The sequence below is a fragment of the Arctopsyche grandis genome, chromosome 1 (assembly GCF_051622035.1).
Source record: "Arctopsyche grandis isolate Sample6627 chromosome 1, ASM5162203v2, whole genome shotgun sequence".
Lineage (NCBI taxonomy): Eukaryota > Metazoa > Arthropoda > Insecta > Trichoptera > Hydropsychidae > Arctopsyche > Arctopsyche grandis.
This window is the reverse complement of record NC_135355.1, coordinates 31,801,481-31,826,245: the sequence shown is the minus strand read 5'-3', so window position 1 is coordinate 31,826,245 and position 24,765 is coordinate 31,801,481. Positions and strand designations below refer to the sequence as shown.

General features: G+C 34.2%; 1 protein-coding gene across 1 annotated transcript in view; it reads left to right on the top strand.

The window, feature by feature from the left end:
- RhoGAP100F (Rho GTPase activating protein at 100F) overlaps positions 1-24,765 on the top strand; it is a 70,965-nt gene that overhangs the window by 24,551 nt on the left and 21,649 nt on the right. Inside the window, exon 2 of the mRNA XM_077428166.1 lies at positions 22,909-23,016. Coding sequence (XP_077284292.1) covers positions 22,909-23,016 — 108 coding nt within the window. The remainder of the gene's footprint in view (positions 1-22,908; positions 23,017-24,765) is intronic.

Here is a 24,765-nt window from a genome sequence, read left to right as displayed (position 1 = left end):
TAGTTCGCGAAAAATATTACGGTTTTCAATGAAAATTATTAACCGCCCCCCCCTCCCCTCACCCTTAAAACCCGGCCGACGGTCTCTACGTTTTCGCGATATAATTATGTCGTTAAATCGTAAAATTACTCGCACGAATGCGACGACAATATCTTTAACGTAAAAATAACAAACGATTATTTTTTTACTGCGTGATATTTTTTTACGGTAACAGAGTGCCTGATATTAAATTAATCGGTCGTAAATTTAAAGTATGTATTATATATACACACATATATGTACGTATGTATATGTAATACAAGCGTAGATTCAAATCAGTGTTGTAGTAAATTGTTATTTAATTTGATTAGTCTCGGGTTGGTACTATTGGGCGAGATGCATTATTTAATTTATTTTTTCACGGAACTAAAAAGGCACGAAATCGTTTTTGATTGAAATTAAGTCATTATAGTATTAATGGTTACTAATAGCAAAGCACTTTAAAGGTCGTTGAGTGCTTTTGATTCGATGCTAAAAGGTTCCATCGTCAAACATCCTAGATAGAATCAAAATATTTATACTGTTTTCTCAGAGTGACGTATTTCAATAGAACTTGTTTTTATTTTTATATATGTAACTAGTGTTGTGCCCATTGATATTTTAACGCGTGATTTTGGAAAGAAATTGATACATGAACCACGTTCGAGGCTATTTTGCTAGCAGTTTCAGCATGCACAGCACTTGCGGTCAATTCGCATCGCCTCCTCATTCAATCCCCGCGCACTTGCCCGGCCGTCTGCGTACAAATGCGCATGTGCATGTGTCATCATCAATGGTCGTGGCGTTATCTCCCTCATTCTAATGCACTTCCAAAACTCACCCGGCCATCCACGTACAATTCAGCATGTGCATGTATGTGTGCTCCTATAATTGTTATGAACTTCTGATAATTGTAATGTTTAATTTTTGAAATATCCATACTTTTCCATTGATTTTTTTAAAAATGATTTATCAAATTTTATTAAAGAAGTCTTATCAAAATAGCGTAACATAGATTGAAATACATGTATTATTTGTGTTAAAATTTATGGAATATTGTAAAACAATGATATCTTAGCAAGGCGTGGCCCGCGCATAGGAAATTAAGTACTGCAGTACCCCAACCAAGCTGGCTTTTGTATGAAGAAACTATGGATATTGTACATATTATATATGTATATGTATCCATCAAATAAATACATATACATACATCAAAAACATTTTTCACGAGTCGCTACTGAACTAATGTCACCACTTTTTTTTGTAATTTTGCTTTCGTGGCTATATTTTTTTTACTTTAATTATTTTTTAAACAAAATTTATATTGTCCTATGAGGCCATTATGCGTTGACCCTATGGTATTAATCTTATACATAAATTTGAAATGACATTCAAGTGGTGACATACTGGGTAGAGTGGTTTTGTCAATTTGTTGAGGAACCGTTTCAATAAAGACATCAGATGGACTTGGAGCCAAAAATATCCAAGTTTGACCAACAGCACTGCAGGAATACTTCCAAATAAATTATTTTTCAAACGAGGTCAACCGAGGGATTTAAACCGGGAACCTCTCGGTGGTTAGCATTAACGCTTAATGCTGCTGGATTGGTTATTATTAGTCACCGGAGCCTGAGGGGGCCGTGTATTGTTCAAAGGTTGTAAATGCATTGTTAAAGGTTTGCCGAACAATGGATAGCACTGTGACTATCCTACCTCTAGTTATTATATTATGTGTACGAAGTATCAATAGATTTTACATCGAGAATTTGACTCAGTTATCGATCACTGATCAAGCTTTGATGGTTACCAAAAAATGTGTGTGTTAGTATGGGAATTGAAAATTGTATCATGACAGTGAACGGTATTGCTATAGGTAACAATTTTCTCAAAATTTGTTTTATAAAATATATGTAATTTGCAGGATTTGAATTTCCATTTTGAGGAATATTATCCCAAAATTTCGAGTTGAATGATAATACCACATTTTTTTATAAATTTTGGTAAACTTTCGTCGGGCGATAAATTAAATCGCCATAATGGACATATTCTATACAACAGAACAACTAGAGAAATCTTTGAAAACCGTTATTACTTTTAACGATCTCAACTTAATTTTGTAATTACTCATAATTTATGACCAAAAATGAAAACTCTCAAGGCTGAAGCGTCGGAAAGTTTCAGCAGCCCTCTAAATTCATCTTTGAAGAGATCTTTCGTTGAAATACATACATACGTATGTATGTATATCTGTACAAACAAACAATCAAACCCGCTCTCGAGTATTGCACAACTAGCGGGAAATGTTCCGAGTGTGTTTCAATTTCGCAAATAAGTCCCACCAGAGACGGGATTACGAAACAGTGCATTCAATGGAACAGTCACCAAGTGCATTCACGTAAACGTTACGAAACATTCTAGCATACTATTTATGTACATACGTTATACGACTTAAAAGTATAGTATTTTGCCGTTTTTGTGGAAAATAAATAAGGCAATCAAAAATCAATCAGTCAATATGTAAAATCTGTATTTATAAGCATAGATTTTATCCCAGACGTAGCTAAGAATTCTCGCTATTTATAGCCGGGGGTTGTTGATCGTATGTACGAGGCGTAAATATACATAATAATAAGAAGGGTGTGTATTTCGTATGTGGGCATAATATGATGAGGGCATTGGAAAGTATATAGATTTCAAATAAATACGGAAACTTACCATTAGACGTCAAGAAGATCGAAATTGTAGCATTTTTTAAACTATTACGATTATTTTTCACCATCGTACTGGTGGATTTGATTTACACATATTAATGACCAAACCGAGCAAAATTGCAGAGTTTAAAAACGATCGTAAGAGTGTAGGATATCAATTCCAAAATATTGTCAGATGAAAGAGCCAAGTAAAGTATAGAAGAGGATTGTAAAAAAGACAAATTTTTGAAGTATCCAGAGCTAGTACTTTGATTTTGATTACGATTCCGATTCCAATGACGACTTCGGTTGCGTCTTTGGTTCCAAATTCGATTGTATCTTTGGGTGCGACTTCGGTTACAATTATGATTACGACGACAATTCTTGTTGTTTGTTAATATTATTATATAAATAACACTTTATAATAGGTAAACTTAAAACTTATAATAGGTAAAACCTTTTATACACAAAACTTTATTTTAATTCATATATCAATTCCATTTCCAAAACCACCCGTTGAAATATCAACCGGCACAACACTAGTTGTATATATAAAAACGGATGGGTATTTGGCGAGTGCATCGACAAGTATGGAGATTTCAAAAACAAATTTTAAAATTATCAAGAATTATTATATCGATATCGATTTCGATTTCAATTTCGATTCCGATTCCAGTTCTGGTTAGAGTATCAATTCTGGTTCCAATTCCCGATTCCTATTTCAGTTACGATAACAATTACGACGACAATTTTTTTGTTTGTTTTTATTATTATACATATAATTTTATTTTAGTGCATGTATCAATTCTCTTTACGAAACCACCCGTTAAAATATCAACAAGAGTGACCGGAAAAATGCACTTGCACTGCACAATTTTATTTTAGTGCAGTGCAATGAGATAATTGCACTCTCGAGACATCCAAACTTTCAAACATGCTCAAGGAGAACTAACGCAAATAGAATTCCATAAAAAAGCATCAATGGGTATTTTTATGTTATCTGAAGGTGCCAACCTTTTTTTTGTGGAATTTTATTGCGAAAGTTTTTTTGAGCACCTTTGAAAATTAGGACTTCTTGAAACTACGCCACTATTCAGTGCAATTTAGTGCATTTTTCCGGTAACCATCAACAAGCACAACACTAATATGCACATAATTATAGTTAAAACGTTAAAAAAAATAAAATCGTAGACTTTTTAAAATGTGCAGACATACTCTTTTATGTGAAAGAGTGGGTAGGGGAAGAGGTGTTCTCGGGAAAGAGGGCTCGTAAATTTAGACGTCGGAAAATGCTTTAAGCTCAACGCGAAGTTTTTGCGAACGTTTAAAAAGTTCTCAGTTTCGCCAACAAGCTTTATAATATTCTCTCGTCCTCCGCGGTGTAAAAGTTCATATCTAATTATTGCCAAGTTAATTTATGAATATATTCTCGCACGCTACCACTTTTTAGTGGGTGCATAATTTTGTAAATATGTATGCAGGTCATTAGGTTAAGATTTTTATTATTATTATACTACATTTCTTTTCTTGCAATGGGTGATAATTTAAATAATATCCACGAGGAACATTTTTTATGGGTTTGCACTTCTGGGAGGGATGTGTGTACGACTAACCATCTAATAAAGCATAGCCGTTTTGTATTCAGTAGCATGGTCCATTATGAAATGGGTTAAGAAATTGCGAACCACGGGCAATATAATGAAGAAAAAATCACTAGGCGCTCCACGAACGGTACGAACAAAAAATCAGAGAAATGTAATATTAATAGAAGTGGCTTTAGGCATTATATTGTTGTCAAGTGACGATTGTCCACAGACAATCCTAAATAATTTTACCATCAGTCGTATTTGACTCTTGGTGCTCGACGTATGTCCGATAAAAACTTTATATGTATGTATTACTCGCAAGATAGGCAAGTGCATCGTTAAAAATTGTGCGATGAATTCAAAAACACACAATAAACAACATGGGATACATTTTTATAAGTAAATTGATCATTTAAGTAACATATTATTCAATTAACATCGTAGTTTGACATTTCTTAAAAGTGTCATGGCGGTCGCCTGCCTTCGACTTTTATTTTCAGGGTTGGCACCAGAGAAATGTAAAAATTATTTTTAAATGAATGTAAAAACATTTTTCTTGGTGGCGCCGAATAATCAATTATATTAATAACCAATTGCTTAAGTTTAATTAATATAAACATCGTTAATTTTATATTATACATATTTTTGTTGAAACTATACATTACACGTTAATTTAAGAGTTCCCAAGGACAGACAAATATATATCCCTTAATAAATAAATATATAAATTGTAAATAAATCTGAATCAAAACAAAACACGTTTATTTAATTATCAAAAAGGACTTTAATTCTGTAGTAATATTTGATGACCCTGATTCTATATTTCGTAGTTACTGAAACGGACGCTTGTTATTGAAACAAAAAATGTGTTCGAAAGGGCGTTTCTATTATTATAACATTTCAAATAGCAATAGCAATTTCAAAGCAAAAAATGGCCAGAATTAAAAACTGCATCAGGGAAGAAGGACATCATCTTTCTGACGAAATTTTTGCGAATTCATTTTATTTTTTTATTTTACATACATATTATACATACATCATATGCGCTATGTTGGAATTACCCCAAGGCGACACATGGTTAGATTATTTTTTTATACATTAGTACCGTAACGTAGAGATTAGGTGATTGGCGCTCTTCAACCACTGGTTTACTAGCGCTGATCACCTCATCTCGCGTTCGCGCTAAAAAGGCCTCAACGTATGAACAAGCTGTATACAACAGCCAATAAGGTCTCGCGACCCATCGACCAATGATCTCTCTGTTTGGAGTGTACAAGTTGGGGTATAAATATAATGTGGTTTTGGTCCGTGCTTCATTCGGAGCTGGCAGGCTGACGCATCAAAAATAATGAGCTACCTCTTCAAATATGTACATTCTGGCCCTAAAGTATCTCGAAAACCTCTCTAAATCTCCACGCCACAGTGCTAACAATTTTTCAAACATAACAGGACCAAACAGACCTATGGATATTCGACATTTGTTGTGAGAACTACATTATTAGGTAGCACTTAATAAGATTCAACAAATTGGAGACACTAATAACTCGAAATTGCGAGAAACTGAGGGGGAAGATACCCATTTATTGGATCCGTCACAAACAAGAAAATCTTAAAATTCTGGCAGAAGACGTACGATCTGTGCTTTTTATTTTTTAATAACCACAAGATCTCGCCAGCAGCGTATTTGGCCGGGATTAAAACCCACGACCTCTCTACTGATATGCAATAACTCTATCGGTGCACTACACTGTGGCTTTTATGTACATAAATAGCATATCCCCTTGTACATATTACATTATAGCCAGCAGTATAGCTCAGTGGTTGCGTTTATGTTTAGCACCAAGAGATTAGTGGGTTCGATCTCAATCTTTAATATACTTCTGGTTAGACTTGGATGTTTGTAAGTCCCAGTCGATCATTTCTTATCAGAGTTTTCCAATTTTATTTGATCATTGTTGAAACGGTTCCTTAAAATTGGAAAAAAAAATCTGTATTAATGTACATATATTATTCTGTATTAATCTACATATATACAATATGTAAGAATTTTTGTACAAGTCTAAAAATCCATATATGTCTCAATGGATTAATTAATTAATTGTTAAATTTCGTGTTCAGCTTCTCGAAATACAGCGATTTGTGTAATAAAAATGCTACATTTTTTGTAATTAATTTTCCAGGAAGACGCATTTGGGTCTTCCTGTCAAGTCTTCCTTAAATATATGTATTTTTTTAATTAATTCTATTTTGTTTTTTTGAAAAATTACAATGCTCTTCGTGGAAACTCTGTATAATAATTTCGCAAAAAAATCATCGAGTATGTAAGTAGATTTGTTTGCTTTTCTAAGCTATTAACTATTCATTAATATATCGCATGAACGTTTTGCAGTTCTGAAGAGGTCAATGTCACAATATCGCGTTCTTAGATGTTAAAGTATAACGTGTAATTTAAATGTGAGTGTGTACGTTTCAAAACACTATGTATTCAAATCCAAATATCAATATCAAGCTTTGCTCAATCAATATGGTAAATTTGCATGTATAAATATGTCAATCAAAACAAATAATTGATTTTAGCAAAAATTAAGTTGACGTACCTACATATGTATGTGATTTATAATGAAATGAAGGCGTGCGATCTAATTTTATATGAATTAGCTTATGCACGCCAACTTTATCGATGCGTGCCAGTGGCGCACATGCTTGCACGGCATGCATCGCTAAAATGTAAATTTGATAGATTGTCGATCCATCGTTACGATGCTACTTAATTATCTTTTTTTTTTAATTGTACTTATCGTATCTTAGTGTAATAAAAATTCAATTGAGCTTAAAACGCGTTGCAAAATTTCACAGTGTAAAATTGTATGTTATATTATACAACCAGGGTGAAGCCGGGCACTTGTAGCTACATCTTCAAATCATATGTGTATTATAGAAATGTATATAAAATGATTTACAATGAAATGGGCATGTGTATGCGATGTGCGCGTATTTCGGAGATTTTCTGCCGTTCCTTATCAGATAATAAGAGAAATTATTCTTTGTCGTTTATTTATTTATTTATGGTTATTGCCCCGCTATCTCGTAAAAGGACGAGAGCTCGATCACTATCTGCGAACCTGCCTACTTACTGCCTATACAGCCGTATGATCAATATTCCATTTTCGTGTTTTGTGTAATAATAACGGATGAATCGGTCCGACACAACAAAATAATTGGTCATTAAACCTTGAATAAACATTACACAATGGGTATCGTTTCGTCTTGGGGAAAAATTAATGCTTTTAAACGAATCCGGCAAAAAAATAAAATATAAAGCATACTCAAAAATAATAATAAAAATGTTTTTTTTTCGATAACAATATAGCATAATTAATCATTCTGATACATTAACTCTGTGATGGGTTGAAGCGTTACCATATTTTTTATTATTATTTAATATTCGGTCCTCTGCCCCGAGGCCATATTGTTTCAATTTTATATACATACAAATAATTATATCTACTACAAAAAATAACAGATAATTACCGTGACCTTTAACAGATTTGCTTACAAATTCAGCCCAATTATTGCCTAATGACAAAAAATAGTAAAATATATTATATGCATACTTATGTTGTGCCCATTGATTTCAACGGGTGGTATTGGAAAGGAATAGGTATATACAAGAAATAAAATAAAGTTATATGTTATATATAAATATAATGTAGGATAATTTATAGGCGCGCGCGCGCACGTATTAATAGAAAATGTTGAGTTAGGTAGGTCTCCTGCGCATGCTTAGACGCGTCTGACGCTGACTTCACCCGGTCCAAGTCCGGTGCTCAATATCAAGAGCACATCTCAGACCACATACCACATGGCACATGTCAGATCACATGTCAGGTGCTCAATATCCGAAGCACGTGTCACCTCCCCCCCCCTCCCCTTCACCATTACCCCGCTTCCCCGCGTCTCTTCGACACGACGGCCGACGCGTCTGCCACATATCCACAAACATATGTACATACATCACGTCCGTTTTTATATACATATATTATTACTAGTATTTTGCCCATTGATTTCAACGGGTGACTTTATTAATTGATACACGAATTAAAATAAAGTTATATATTATATACATACATATATTTAAATGTAGTGTGAAGTAATTTATAGGCGTGCGTGCGCGTGTATTAATGCGACGTTCGCCCGTTCGAAAAGATGATTGAATGTGTGTGTGTGTGTGTGTGTGTGTGTCTATGTGTCGCTCAGCTTGACGTCGCACATGCCTGTCATCACTCGGACTGACGTCACATGATGCCCCCCCCCCCCACTTCCACCACGCTGATTGGCTGGGTGTCTACGGTCTGGCAAATACCCACATACCCACATCGCGTCTGTTTTTATATACATATATATTATATTATATACATACTAGTATTGTGCCTGTTGATATTTGAACGGGTGGTTTCAGAAAGAAATTGATACATGAACCACACCCGAGGCTATTGTCGCTAGCAATTTCAGCATGTGTATGGATCTAATTTCGCATCGCCTCTTCACTCTACCTCCACATGTGTATGTATCTTCATCGGAATCACCCGGCCATCCACGTACAAATAAGCATGTGTAAGTAGGTGCCTTTGTACACGTATGTATGTACATATATGTTTATGGCGCGATCTCCTGCATTCTTATGAATTTCTGATAATTGTAATATTTATTTTTTACGTGTACGTGCAAAAAAACATATATGTTCATCCCTTCCGTTTTGATATATTATATAATATATTGGGTTCATTGATTGGGATATTTTTGATGGGGAAAAATTGGTGATGTAAAACATTGTAAAATAGTCTGATCTGATGCTTTGCGATGCATATTGATCCTTCGACTAATGCTATACAATATAATATAGTAAATATACATATATGTACATACATATGTAGATAATATTAAAGGTGCAGATATACAGAATTGTAGGCGGCACGTGTTACATATACATATATGTATGTACATAGATAGTTTTGCAAATACAAAAAAGCGCTGGCATGCTTAGTCTGTGCCGTCGCGATCTTACCTATATAATTACTCACTCCCTGGAGTGTTTTCGATGTTTGTACATACATATATAATAAAAATCTATTAAAGTAAAGTCTCACATGTCGCTTATTGGGACTTGTACACATAATTTGTATTAATCCAATCCTATTTTTAGTTCAAGCGTAAAATTCGAGCACACAAGCTTTTGTTGTATTATTTTGGATCCATTCAAACATTCTACCCATTTTTATTCATTTACATATTTACACTTTACACCTACTACTACTACTCGAGTCTTTCCTATCGCTTGGTTGTACCCAAAACTTTTGTCGTCTATCCTTCGATTCCTTTTTGTATTCCAAGCACACATCTGCGTTTATTTCATTTTATATGTTTCTTTATTTCACTCGCGTCTATGAGATCAACCTTTTTTCACTAAATTTCGCCAATCGACCTTCCAAAGTCTTTTGCCAAGGAATTTAGGCATCTCCACTTTTCTAAATAAGTTCGTCCTCGTTATCTCTATCACTCTCCCTATGAATAGCACATCTGATAACTGCAATCTTGAACCTTATACAATTATAGAAGTACATAAATCAGATATAAAATCTTTTACTTACTTTAATTAAACACCTCTAACCAAATACAAAGACTTTCGAACAATCATTACATACATAAGATTAACTATAGGTATAATACTATTGTATGTGCCGATGTCTATCTGTTTGTACAATTCACTCAGAGCCCATATGAAAGTGGCCATATTACATACATATATAATCACATAACAAATCTTCCTAGTATTTATACACAGCGTATATTCTTAGCACAGAGAGATCGTTGACCTTATTGGTTGTTGGATACGGGTTTATTCATACAACGGGCCTTTCTGGCGCGAATGTGAGATTAGATGATCAGCGCTAGTAAACCAGTGGTTGACGAGAGCCACTCACATAATATCCACGTTGCTATACCTATAAAAAAATAAATTCAATACTCGGGAAAGGCGGCATAACCGATGGACTCAATTTTATATTTTCAGTTTTTGTTTGTCAACTACGTACAAACATATGTACTTTATCGGCAGTCGCTAGCTAGTCCCTACATACATACATACATATAGGTGACAAAACGTTAACTAACATCGGTTTTCTCCCTCACACGAGATCTCTCTCGCATGCGTTAGATCAAAGTGGTGCGTGCGGTACAAAAAAGGCCGTGACCACCAGGTTGCGATGCTCTGATATATGGTACATAAATTATAATACCTGTGCATACGTTTTGAAATCATATTCAAATAGTGGTAACATATTGGGTAGGATGGTTTTGTCTATATGATGAGGAAACGTTTCAACAATGAAACCAGATAGAAAACGATCGACTTGGAGCCAAAAATATCCAAGTCTGACCAGAAGTTCTACAGAAATACTAAATTCTTTTCAATCGAGGTCGATCCATGGGATTGAACCCGGCAATTTCCCAGTGATTAACATTTATTTATTTATTCTTTATTATTTATTATTAACATTTATTTAATTATTCAATAAATCACGTGCATACACTCGTGTAACAGATTGCATCCAAAGCGACGAGTTTACTATACAGATTAAGAAACATCTATGGTCAAAAACTGCAAAGAACATTGCAAACATTTTTAATTATAAAATACGACCATTGAGTATTTTATACTCGAATATTTTTGTACATTAATCATCCGAGTCATATATGGTTAATTTTTTTGCAGCATTTTAGTATAATATCGGCGAACCATGAGACACTGAACAACTCATGGTTTGCAAGAGCAATTGGGGAGGGAATGCCATTTTTTACAGGAACCGCTTCAATGAAAATCAGAAAAATTGGAAAATTTTGATAAGAAACGATCGACCTCAAGTCACACATCAAGGTTTGGCCAACAACTCTGACTCTAGTGGGAATCTAACTCGTGACACTGCTCAAAAGCATAAAATGCTAAACACTAGGCCACGCTGCTGGTTAATTTAACATTAACGCAATCATCAAGCTTTGCTGCTGGCTAATTTTTGAACGACCTTGATCCTAACTCCAATCAAAAACTCAAGTCTCACGACTGTACGTACAGCCCTGGTATATTGTATTGTAGATCCTATTCCTTAATGTCTATATATATGTACAACATGTTGAATATATGTATAGATATTAAGCACACAATATCATCCAAGGATAATATTACACATTGGATGCTTTTATATTATATAGAAATCAGTAATTACCACAATTCCAAAATTGCGTGTATTGTATTATATTTAGTCCCAGTTTCCAGAGCGCAGCCAGTCAGGCGTGAAAAGTCGTTACTTGTTGATTTGACTTTTGTATATGACACGCTATTACAGACCACCTTTCCTCACACCCTTAACCGGGAGGTATCGAAGAGTCCCTCAGTTCCCTCTCACTCCACTGAATATCTCGATCGTCTACGATTGGTCTACAATTCTACAGTTTCTCTTTTACTAATTACTAACCGTATAACTGTCGGTTCGTCTAATTGGTTTAATCAGCAGCTTTCCGACGTTGGCTACGTGACAAAGATCCGAAGTTCCATTTTCGGCTGAAAAATTCCTTCGAATCCATAGACATAGATAATTATAGTATATATGTATGTACATATGTACCTGCAAATACATATAAGAAATGTAATTTTTTTATTTTATTTTAATTGAATTCAATAAGATGTGCTATACATAAAAATATGTTTTTTCAGAGCAAGGACATTTTTCTTCAAATAAACTATTATCATTTCATTTTTAAGGTATCGTTCATGTATAATAAAGATTAATTAAAATTATTATATTATACCATTTATGTCACGCTTCATACTTCCTCTAAATGAACTAAATCTAGCACTCAAATTTCTATAAGAAATATCAGGAACTTTCTACTTCAGATACATTGTAATAAACTGCTTTAAATAGAGCACTGCTATAGTCGAACCGATCTAGCATGAGACTTACGTAAAATGTACATGCTGTCTCATTCACCCTCCACTCAACCCGCGATGGCCAATTACATTTCGTTTCAGTTTCGCATTGCATTTTGGTCAAGAAATACAACATCGTTTGTACGAATAGCGGTCAGTAGAATTTGACTTCTTTTTTTTTAGTTTTGAGATCGTGTTTCGTATTTTGAAATATTTACATTAATTTACATTTGAATATAATATACGTAAGTTGTTAATAATATTAATTTATTTATGAAATACATATGTATATATTTTATATTTATGGAAATTTATATTTTTTAGACGATAAATGTAATTGTCAACGTCAAGTTATGGACGGCAAAACGGAATGATAAATGTCTGATTTAAATTTGGAATGTCTAAATCGATTTTGATTGTTAACACTTGCCTTACTGTGCTAAAAAATTCCGCTAGCCATTGTCCTGGATTCCAGGCGTAAAGTTAAAAGTGTGTGTTTAAGATAAAATAATGCAAAATCTGCAAGGTTAATTATTGCGGCTGGTTATAAAAATCATTTTATCAAGTGTTAAACGTCGAATAATATAAATGAAAAATATAATGGTTGGCAAGGCGGATATCATTCTCACACTGCCTCACAATTCCCTCTCTCTCTCTCTCTCTCGCATCTGTGGGGCACGTGTACAAGGGGCTTCCCTCGAAAATAATTATTTATGTTGATATTGATCAATGTTTTAATTTCTTAATGGCATAATTCGAATCATAGAAGTTTTGATGAGTAATACATAATATATGAAGCCCCTAAAATATGAATTCAGTATATTTAGAGTAATAAAATAAAATATAAATCCTGGTCACTTGCTATCCATCACTGTGCGGCAAGTGCTAAGCAAATCCAAGCGAACAAAAATCTGGTTGTGGAGCTTGATTCCCCTTACGATAGATGATTACTAGAGCTCCATATAATATGTAGAAGAATATTCAAGAATGTTTCATACTAGCGAATTATATAGAATTCGAAGTATGAAACCCAACATTTTAGTAGCTCTTGAGCAAATATCGAAATTCTTGCAAAATAAGATTTTCAAATCATTGAAACTCTCAAGTATATACATACATATATCTAAGAAATCTACTACAAACTCTCTCGATTATTAGAGCACCATATAATAGAAAATATTCAAAAATGCTTCATACTAGCGAAGCATATAAAATACATAGAATTCGATACGATAAACCACTTTACAAAAGGTTTATTAAGAAACCCAACATTTAGTATGAGACTTACATTTAGTATTACTAAGATTAGAGATTTTGTATTATAGAGACTCAATATTTAGTACATGTAATATTATTTATTACGCAACATTTAGTGCCGTCTAAAACCGAAATCATTGAAACACTCAACCGGATTCAGTTAAATGCCATTTATTTATTTATTTAATTTAACTTATTATTTTATAATATTAATAACAATAAAATAACCAGTGTGACCTGACAGGTTGCCCCAAAGCGTCACACCAGTCTTACAAAAAAATAAAGAAAATAAAAAAATAAAAACAAAAACAAAAAATAAAAAGTTTTATGTTTTATGTTATTAAGCTACATATGAACGATTACTATATCTATGTACTATATTATTGTAAAGTAGAGACTAGGTAATTGGTGCTCGTGGACCACTAGTTTACTGTCACCAATCGCCTGATCGCTTGTTCACGAAAAAAAGACCTCTACGTATGATCTAGTTGTATACAACAGCCAATAAGGTCTCACGATTCATCGACCAATGACCTTTCTGTGCTGAGAGTACACGCTGTGTATACATATTGGGGGGTTTTCGTACACGTCGGGGGTGCACGTCGTATGAAAGCCAAAATTTTTGTGTAGTAAATATCTTCAAATATCGAAATCTATCGTCTTGCAAAATAAGAATTCCCAAAGCATTGAAAATCTCCAAGTATATCCGAGAAACCTGCTGCGCACTCTCTCAGCTCTATTACTAGAGCTCCATATAATTGAAAAATATTCAAGAATGTTTCATACTAGCGAATCATATAGAATTCGAAGCGATAAAGCACTCTGAAAAGGTTTAGTAAGAGACCCAACATTTAGTAAAACCGATTTAATGTCATGGGAACGTTAAGCATGTATTGTATTGTATGTATATACTAAAGCTTCCAATCCCGGGATCCCGGTGTTTTCTGGTACCGTGAATCCCGGTGCTGAAACTAGTCTGAATACCGGGATTACGGTGCTGACAGAAATTTCTTTAAAAATATTATTTTTACAAAAATAATATGGAAAAAAACATAAAACAACATTATATATGTATAATGAACAATAGTGGGATGAGCAATGACAGTCATAGTCCATTTGTTTGCCACCCGTTTCGACGCCGGCTTGCCGTTTCCACGAAATGGTATGAACGGCCTGTATTGTGTCCCAGATATTGTGCTCAACCGCAATTATATTTGAAGCATATTTTAACTGATTCGAACTCAGAATCGACCACTGATCACGTTTTCGTGATCTAGAAAAAATGTGTGTGTGTCTGTGTTTCTATGTGAGTATCTGTATGTTTATTGTGTGTCTGTGTATTTTGGGGATTTTTTGAACACTGTTCATCCTATCGAACTGAAACTTAGTATTGGTTACTGAAATTTTTATCGACCGGAAATGGTACCTCCTCTTATAGGTGTCCTCTTTCTTTTTAAGTTTTTGAATTAAATTATCTCCCAAACCACTCATCAAATCAGACTGAAATTTCTTACTTGTAATAGAAATTATTAATATTATACCCAATATTTTTTTCTAAACCGAAAGTAGTACTTTTAATTTAGAGAATCAAGATTTTTTATATTTTTCTAAGAAGTCCTTTAATTTATTGAACTGAAATTTTACCAAGTTAGGTATAAAAGTTGGTAAGCATCGGTCAACCAGAAGTACTTTATTTAATTACATTTTCGGATGTGTTTTATTTAATCTTAGAAATTTATGGATTCGAACCGAAAATTTAAAAAATGTAGCCAAACTCTCAAAATTATGTAGTACGCCAATATGGGAGTATTTTTTGCGTGAAACATCGGAGTTTGCAAAATGCAATTGAACGTTTTTGAAATATGAAAACATACAATTGAATTTTTTTTTCTTATACATTTGAAATCCCGGTGCTAGATCGGAAATTCCAAGCACCGCAATCCCGGTGCTGAATTAACCTTCCGGGATTGGAAGCCCTAGTATATGTACATACATAGTGAATAAAAACTAAAGGATAATGATTAAAAATACCCGTTAATACCCGATTAATATTTCGTATTAAAAATGGAGTTTAATACGAAACGGGCTTTTCATTTGTTTCATATTTGAATTTAACAAAATAACAAGTGATTCTATACTGAAAATTCAAACGTTCGCCGATTATTTTTTATTTACGAGTACAATACTAGATGAGAATTCAGTTTGGAAAACACGCCATACATTATTAAATACCACTGTTAAAAGAATCAAAGCGATGCACGCTTCGAGATACGTACATATGTTTGTATGTATTTTGTATGCGTTCGCTTTTCCGCGAGCGACAAATCGCCTTTTTGTTTAGCTGGAAATTTTCACACGACGATTACGCGTTTTCATCAAGATCTCTATCGCGGATTTTCTTTCATTCGACGGAACTCGTTTTCTTACGCGCTCGCCCGGTGTTTATTTTCGGGAAAGGGTTTGGATTTTTATTGCGGCACGTGCGTCGGACACGACACGCTTTTCGCGTGTGAAAGCGCCCTAAACGTCGCCGACGTTTAGCCGTCGGGTCGTGTTCGAGTGTAAAATACACACGCCGAATGAATTCGGCGATAAATCAAACCGGAAATCGAAACCGGAAACTCCAACACGGCACCGGACCGCACAACATGTTTTTCCGTAGGGATCCCTTCGAACGAATTCGATACTCACATTTCGCTCGTCGAATGGTATGAATCTCTGCATTTCGAATCGTTTCACTTCGGGACAGTTCGGTGGGGCAGTTTTCACAAGAAAACCGATCGGCGCGCTGATTGCGCTTGCACGCATACGCACCCGCATATGAAAACGGCCTCTCAATATTGTTGCGTAGGGGTGGGTGGAGGATCCAAGTAAAAGGCCAACAGTCGTATCACAGCATTTATTGATGATTCAGGAGATATACGTACTGACAGTGCTCAGTCCAGAATGACATGATATCGCCTACGTACCGCCTTATAAGGGGTAGATCTCTCAGGACGTCTAATCTGTTTACCTACTGTATAGTCACGTATTCGGATATGTATTCCCACGGTATGAGAAGTGCAATCATTGTTTCATGCACTTAGCTTGTCGCTAATCCTTAAAACCACTTACCCCGGTCACACGGTCTCTCAGGACGCTACCCGGTCTAATCCGATCGCAATTACTCGGCGGCTCTGTTTAGTATACGTTACAATATTGTTATTCTGTGACTCTTGCATCCCTCACCGAAGTGGGGTATGCAAGTGCCCCAATTTTTACGTTTTTCGTAAACAACTATGTGCTTTTCAAAGCTATACACCCTATATTTCTTATATTACTAGAATGAACTACAAGAAATTTATTTTAATAGATTTTGTATGATTTAGAAAAGGGGTACATCGTAAAAAAATACATTTATACATTTCTACGTTCAAAAGTATGATTTAAAGGCGGTAGCCATAAGTCATGTTTATGACTGTTCGCTTGCATATTCTTGTTGTTTGATGAATCAATGCGATTAAAAGAGGCAGCTATATTTTTATATTTCGTTGCTTTTGGCGCGTGGCTATTGAATCATACAGTCGCCTATTGGCCTTACCTACATTTGCATGTTGATGCTTGTCGTTATTTTTTAATACAAAAATAATCAAAAACATGCTATAGGACTAAAACTTTTTTATGTTGATGTATGAAATGATTAATAAAATATATATTGAGAAAAGCTATATTTTGATTAAAAAATACTGGGGTCTTACTCGACCCCGGTTCGGGACACTCGTTCGATCTCGACGCTCCGTCCTTCAAAGATTAAAGCAAACGCTTTAGTACTTTTTTTTACAACTATGAACTCTGCGATAGAGGTACGGCATCTGACGAGCCGCCACTGGTCATTAGCCAGCAGCATGGGTTAGTGGTTAGCATATCTTACTATGAACAGGTGCGTGTCCCACTGTTTGCTACCGGCCAGACCTTGGTTTGTGATCAGGTCGATCGTTTCTTCTCAGAGTTTGCCAATTTCTCTGATTTTCATTGAAACGGTTCCTGCAATTGGCTTTCCCTCCCCTATTTCTCTCGCAAATCTTGAGTCATTCTGTTATATCTCAAGGTTTGTCGCGTTTCTCTCCATATATGTCTCTGAGGATGATAATCGTATAGAAATTTCGTATTGTTGTATAAATATTTATTGAACGTATTGTATACGATGTTTGACCCTAGATGTCATGTGTTATTTCGAATTATTTAATAATGATATATTTGATATGTTTCTTGTCCTGTATAGTAAACTCGTCGCATTGGAGCGATCTGTAATGACGAGTGTACATAAATTGATTAATTGAATTAGGAATTGCAATTTACCGTCAAATCTCATAAATCGGTAAACGGTAAATGCTTTTCCTTCTACCGGTACACCGGTATTTACCGATAAACTAAAAATAAGTTCTTTTCGTGGATTATAATAACTCTATATGGTTACTTTTTAACGTCAACAAAAATTGACATTGTTAACAACGTCAACCAAAATTGAATCGTAAAGAATTAAAAATAAATCTCGAGTGAATAATGTCATATAAATGCATTAAATTAAATTTGTAATAATAAATATTTTTTTTAACCAATCATATTTATTGATTTAAAGTTTGGATAATTTGAAAGTTTCGATCATAATTGCAAACAACCGTCTGATCGCATTTATTACAAATTGGTTGGTCTGTATTTCCAGTGAATTTATCAATTTGAAATTGCCATATTTAATACTGAAAATAAACAAATTCCCGACAACTTATCCACAATACGCCTTTTGCATCGATTTTTTTAGCGGTACACCAGTAATAAAATACCTACTAGTCATGAATCAATGCTTTCCGAAATCATCCGTTGAAATATCAACGGGCATATATTATATCAGGTAGGCCTAACAGGTAAACCCCAATTATGTACATATAAGCACCGATAAAAAAAATTTAGAGAAATTTTAGAAACTTAGCATCGTAGAGATATCTATAGAAAATATTTGACAAAAATTTTTGCATTTATAAATCAGTGAAATCGAAATACTTTAAAATGAAGTTTTGCGAGAAAAAGGCCAAGATTGCCAATTTGTTGGAACCAATTCAATGAAATCAAATAATTGGAAAACTCTGATAGGAGACGATAGACCTGGAGCCATATATCCAAGGTCTGGCCAGCAACAAACCTAGGGATAGAACCCGTGACCACACAGTCGAAAGATTACATGCTCACCACTGATGTTGCTGGCTCATAATAGTTTGACGATACAGAGACACGATAACGTCTCTGTATCGTCAAACTATTACTACATATCCAAAGTCAGGCCAGCAGCAACGGGCCAGGGAATGAACCCGTGACCACTCAGTCGACAGCATTACACACTAACCACTGATCTATGCTGCTGGTTAGATATCAATATCAACCAAGTCAAACTGATGGATTTCCACGCAAGTCAGATTGTACATTGGACTTGAACGGCAACTTATGTACAATGAATTTAAAGATTTCACCAATTTTCAATATCTTAAGTGCATCGCATATAAAATTCCCTCACTATATAAACGTATGCAAGTGATAATATAAACGTATGCAAAGCCTGCGTCTTTTGACTTCTGCAGCTCTTACTTCCGACAAAGACAAGATTTTAATTTAACGTACGAAAATAAAAGCAATCTCGTGGCGGCCATTTTCCCCCAACACATGACCGCCACCACTTCAAATAATACAAAGCTCCAACTTATTAAAGAACACGGATCTACCGTTTCATACTCTGAAGTAGAGCAAATAGCGAGAGGAAACTTTCAATTGAAGAAGTTCAGCGTGCGAGAGAAACTGGCGATAAATTCGTATGAAACTTTGCGAAAACGGGGGGGGGGGGGTTAGGCCTGTTTAATTTAATGCACGAGTCAACAAGTCACGTGTACAGGGTGTCCGCGAAGACCAGTGTCGCAATGAAATGAAAATCAATGAGCAAACAGTCGAAGCGTGGCCTAACTTATTCACAATCGAACGATGATTGAAATCTGATGTCAAAACGAATCGCTCCGGCTCGCATATCGAACCGTGAATATTTGATGATGCCATTAGACTGGAAGAATTGATTGAAAAATATATACATATGTACCTACATATATTTACTTATTTATTTTGGAAAATTTACACTTAATAAAATATAGCTATTCAAAATATAAACCATTTATAAAAAAATCCCCAAAATACACAGACACACACACACACACATACACATTTTTTCTGGATCATGAAAACGTGATCAGTAATCGATTCTAAGTTCGAATCAAGTCAAAATCTTGAGTTCGAATTTTCGCATGATCACAAAACTTCATCTATTGTTACTACGTACATAAAGAAAGTAAAAATAACATACATGCGTGTGTATGTAGATAAGAAAAAAAATTCAGATGTGACCAACCCAAGACTTACATATTTCATCACCTTGATATTTGAATTTTCTTTTTTCTTTGAAGAATTTTTCTTTGAAGGATTATACTTGAATTTTCTTTTGAAGAGCAAACATCTTTAAGTGGTCGAAAAAATAGTGGAAGAAAAATCGAACAAGAGTAAACTGTCACTTCGGGGTACTCACCAAATTATATATACATACATACATTTATAGATATGTAGCTTGATATTAAGCTTAAACCTCTAGATATAAAATCTCTGATCAAAGCGTTAAAAGGTTTCCGAGAAAAACATAAAAAAATACCTTGATCCTCTAGAGCAGGAATCCCCAACCTTTTTAGAAAATGGGCCGGTTCAGAATTTTAATATTTATGGAGGGCCGGATGAATAAAATACTTATTGGAATCTAATTCAAAGAAATTTTTATATACATACATACATATGTACATGCAATTATTAAAAAAGTCAATTTTTTTTTTCCGATTTCTAAAAAAAATTCCAGATGCCGGCGGCTAAGCGTAATTGATTTTATTTTTGGATAATCAGACTCCTCCGATCTATATATACATATTTATATCTATATATATAAAAATGAATGTCTGTGTGTGTGTGTGTATCGAATAGGCTCCTAAACCACTAAACCGATTACGATGGAACAGAAACGGGAAAAATGGGAATGAGTTAATGAGGCATTGCAACGCTATAATTTTCACGTTGTGACCAACGTGTTCGCTGCCTGCGTTTTTTCGACAATTGGGAACGGGAAAGAGAACAAGAACGGGAACGGGAACGGGAACGAGAAGATGAACGGGAACGGGAACGGGAATTGCATGAGTTATTGTGGCATTGCAACGCATGCCGGGTTCAGCTAGTATAGCATAAAATTTAATTAACGTTTCATTTTTAAATATTTACTTCAAACCATCATTCACTTGAAGATCGATTAATTTCAATTGAAAATCTTCTTCAATATTATTGATATCAATATAAAATGGATTTTGGAAAAATTGAAACATTTAAATTACTTAAAATCTTGGTACGGTGACCATATTGTGAATTTCAATGGGTTACCATATTGTGCATTTCAACCAATTTAAAACTTATTGAAAAAAATAATTTTACGCTGAATAGTCCTTGCGCTGAATTTTCATTGCGCTGAGTTGTCAGCGCCGAAAGGTCGGCGCTAAGTTGTTTTGCGCTGAGATGTCGGTGCGCCTATATACATATACATATGTACATTAAAAAATAAAGCCGTACAAATAATTCGTAATAATAATACGTATACATTGAAATAACCAGTGGCGTGGTCTAGTGGTGAATGTTGAATTATCTTGTACTTGATGTTACGAGTTCGATTAGCGAAAGTCTCGCTATTGGCCAGACCTTGGTTTGTCAAAGTCGATCGTTTCTTATCAGAATTTGCCAATTTTTCTGATTTTCATTGAAACGATTCCTGTAAAATTGGCGTTTCCTTCCCAATTTTCTGTTGCGAACCTTTAGTTATTGTTATATCTTAGGTTTCACCATATTGCTCACCATAGATGTCTCTGTGGTTGTTTATCGAATATAAAATTCGTATTGTTACATGAAAGTTATTCATCGTTATTTATCGTATTAATACGATGTTTGTAATATCTGACCATAGATGTCAGATATTGTTTAGATTTACATATATCTATGGGTGACACGACAACTCGTTCACAGATTTTCCGTAAACCGATGATGCGCTCCAGGCATTTCGTATACGGCCATCTCTTTCTCACCCCGTCTGTTCACCATGATCTCGTTTACTCTGCCATTACGTATGCAGCCATCTCTTTCACAAACCATTTTTTCACCGATAACAGTCGGTCTGTGAAAGAGATGGCTGCATACGTAATGGCATAGTAAACAAGATCATGGTGAACAGACGGGGTGAGAAAGAGATGGCCGTATACGTAATGCCTGGAGCGCATCATCGGTTTACGGAAAATCTGTGAACGAGTTGTCAGGTAACCATATCTATGTAATAATTATGTGGACCAGGAAGGCGCATTTGGGGTTTACCTGTTAAGCCTTCCTGGTATATTTGTATATATGTATGTAAAAAATAAAATAAATAAAAATGTTTTAATTGTTTCGATGCTCTCAACGTGGTTATTTTATTTTTATTTTATTTAAATAGGCACACATACAGAATAAAATATAAAAAGAAAGTTGTATAATGAGACAAAAAATAATAATAAACATAAATAAAAATATAATATTCCATTTACAGTGAGCACCACATGGTGATATAAAAAAGTAAAATTACAAAAACATCAAGATTTTAAAAAAAAGAAAAGAAACAGATAAAGAAAAAGATACAGATAAAGTAAAAAAGAAAAAGAAAGACTATAAGGGTGAAGAAGCAAATCAACCACATATTATTTTCTTCACCTTTGTCCTAAAAATACTAAAAGAGTCTCTAAAGAGGTCAGGATAATCATCTAAGCTATCGTAAATACGGCATATACGAACGATTGCACTATTGAAAGAGGTGTTGCTTTGACAAATAGGTGGATAAAAAAGATTTGTGCATCTGGTGAATCGGGCATTAACGTTAAAATTAATCTCGCTTAAAACAGACGTGTCATGAATACCATTAGCAATCTTATATAAAATTAACAAATCAGAAGCTTGAAACTTGAAACATAAATAGCTTGAAACATAAAATAATTGTCAGTTTTAAAATGTGTGTATATTCATACGTAACGGTAGAGTGCAGCGCTGGTCATTTCGACGCCATTTTTGCGATTGGAGCGCTATCTGTATCTGAAATTCTAAATGTACAATTTGGATCTTTGCGAATGCGGTGATTTGTTTGAATTTGTGTGGGGACCATTTGGCCTGTGGCTCCAAATTGTACCTTTAGTTGACACATTTTATTAGGGTTTTCAAATGTTTTTTGGTAGTTATGAGATTGTTTTCGTTTTGTTTCCAGGAAAATGGGCGCAGCGTACCGGACCTCACGGCTTCCCCAGGGCGCGCGCCCCCGCCTGCCCGTCTCAAGGATCAACCGCCGATGGTCATTCAGAGCGACTTCAGAAAGGTTGGTTATCACTCTCGACTGTGTTTTATTGACCAATTCAATTCGTTCATTTTTTGCAAGTGCTCGCGCCCTCGTTCATGTTCGGTTTAGCTAATTTGGCATTTGAAAGAAATGGACGATTATTCGTTTCGACGTTACATAATCATTTTTCAATAAAGTTTTTATTTTATTTTTATTTTTATTTTATTAATTGAAAAATCAACAGACAGGATGTACAGAGATAGGTATAAAAAAAAACAAAAAGTAAATAAATAATATATGTAACATCCGAGTCCAATAATAGATTTTTACAAAAATGAAAAAGATAAATATAAGGAAAACAAATTAAAAAGTAAAGAATAAAAGCATGACAAAATATGTAGTACATTGCATAATTAAACTATAGTACTTAAATATTTGGAAAAGGTTATAAGATAGAATATAAGAAGAAATTGAAATTTACAAATATAAAACAAATGAAAAAGGTAAATACAAAATAAACAAATGAAAAGGAAAAGAATGAAAGCTATAATATGATTAAATAGCACATTACATAACTAAACTAAAGTATAAAAATAATGGAAATATTGGAAAAATAGAATAGGAAAAAAATGAATCAATCGGTCAAGATTCTCTTGATGTTAGACCTGAATTGATGTAGGGAAATACCAAATAGATCAACCTCATTCAGCTCTCCGTTAAACATACGATAAACGCTCTGCAGATAAAAATATTTTTGGGAATTAGTATTGAAAGGATCAAGTGAAAAGAGTGCAACGCGTATAGAGTATCGAACTGGGATTCTGAAATTAACCTTATTCAGTAAATCAGAACAATCAAGGAAACCATTTATGAGCTTAAAGAAGAATATAGCATCAGTATGTCGTCGCCTGACAGAAAGATTGTTAAAAGAAAGGATTTTTAAAATGTCGGAAACAGTAGAATGGGTATAGGTAGGAAAAAGATAGCGTAAGGATTTAATAAATTTAAGTTGAACTTTCTCAATACAATTAATATGGGATAAATAAAAAGGTGACCAGATAATTGAGGCAAATTCAAGGTGAGACCTTACAAAGGAAAAATAAAGTAATTTTAGTACATAAGGATAATATTTTCATAATACATTATTTTCACACAATAATAATGGCTTTTCGCTTATTTTATTTTTTATTCAATCAATCAATGTACACTCATCATTATAGATCGCTCCAATGTGACGAGTGTACTATAGACATCAAGAAATTATATGTATTTTAATACACAATCATTACATAATTTGAAACCATACATGACATCCAATACAACACGATCAATAAACATCGAATACAATACGAATAATAAACATTTTTATACAACAATACGAATTTATACAATAAACATCCACAGAGATATCTATGGAGAGAAACTCGGTGAATCCTGAGATTTATTTATTATTTATTTTTTACATATACATATACCAGGAAGGCCTTACAGGTAACCCCAATGCGCCTTCCTGGCCAATTACAAACATTGCAGCATTTTTTATTATACAAGTCGCTGAATTACGAGACACTGAAAGCTCGCAAATTAACGAGACATATATGCATTGTACATTAATCATACTCAAATAGTGGTGACATAGTAGGTAGGAAAGTTTTTAGCCAATTTTAATCAGGAACCGTTTCAACAATGAAATCAGAGAAAATTGGCAAACTATGATAGGAAACGATCGAACGGAGTTCCAGGTCTGACCAGCAGCACTACAGTAAAATCAGTAAAATCCTTTTCAAT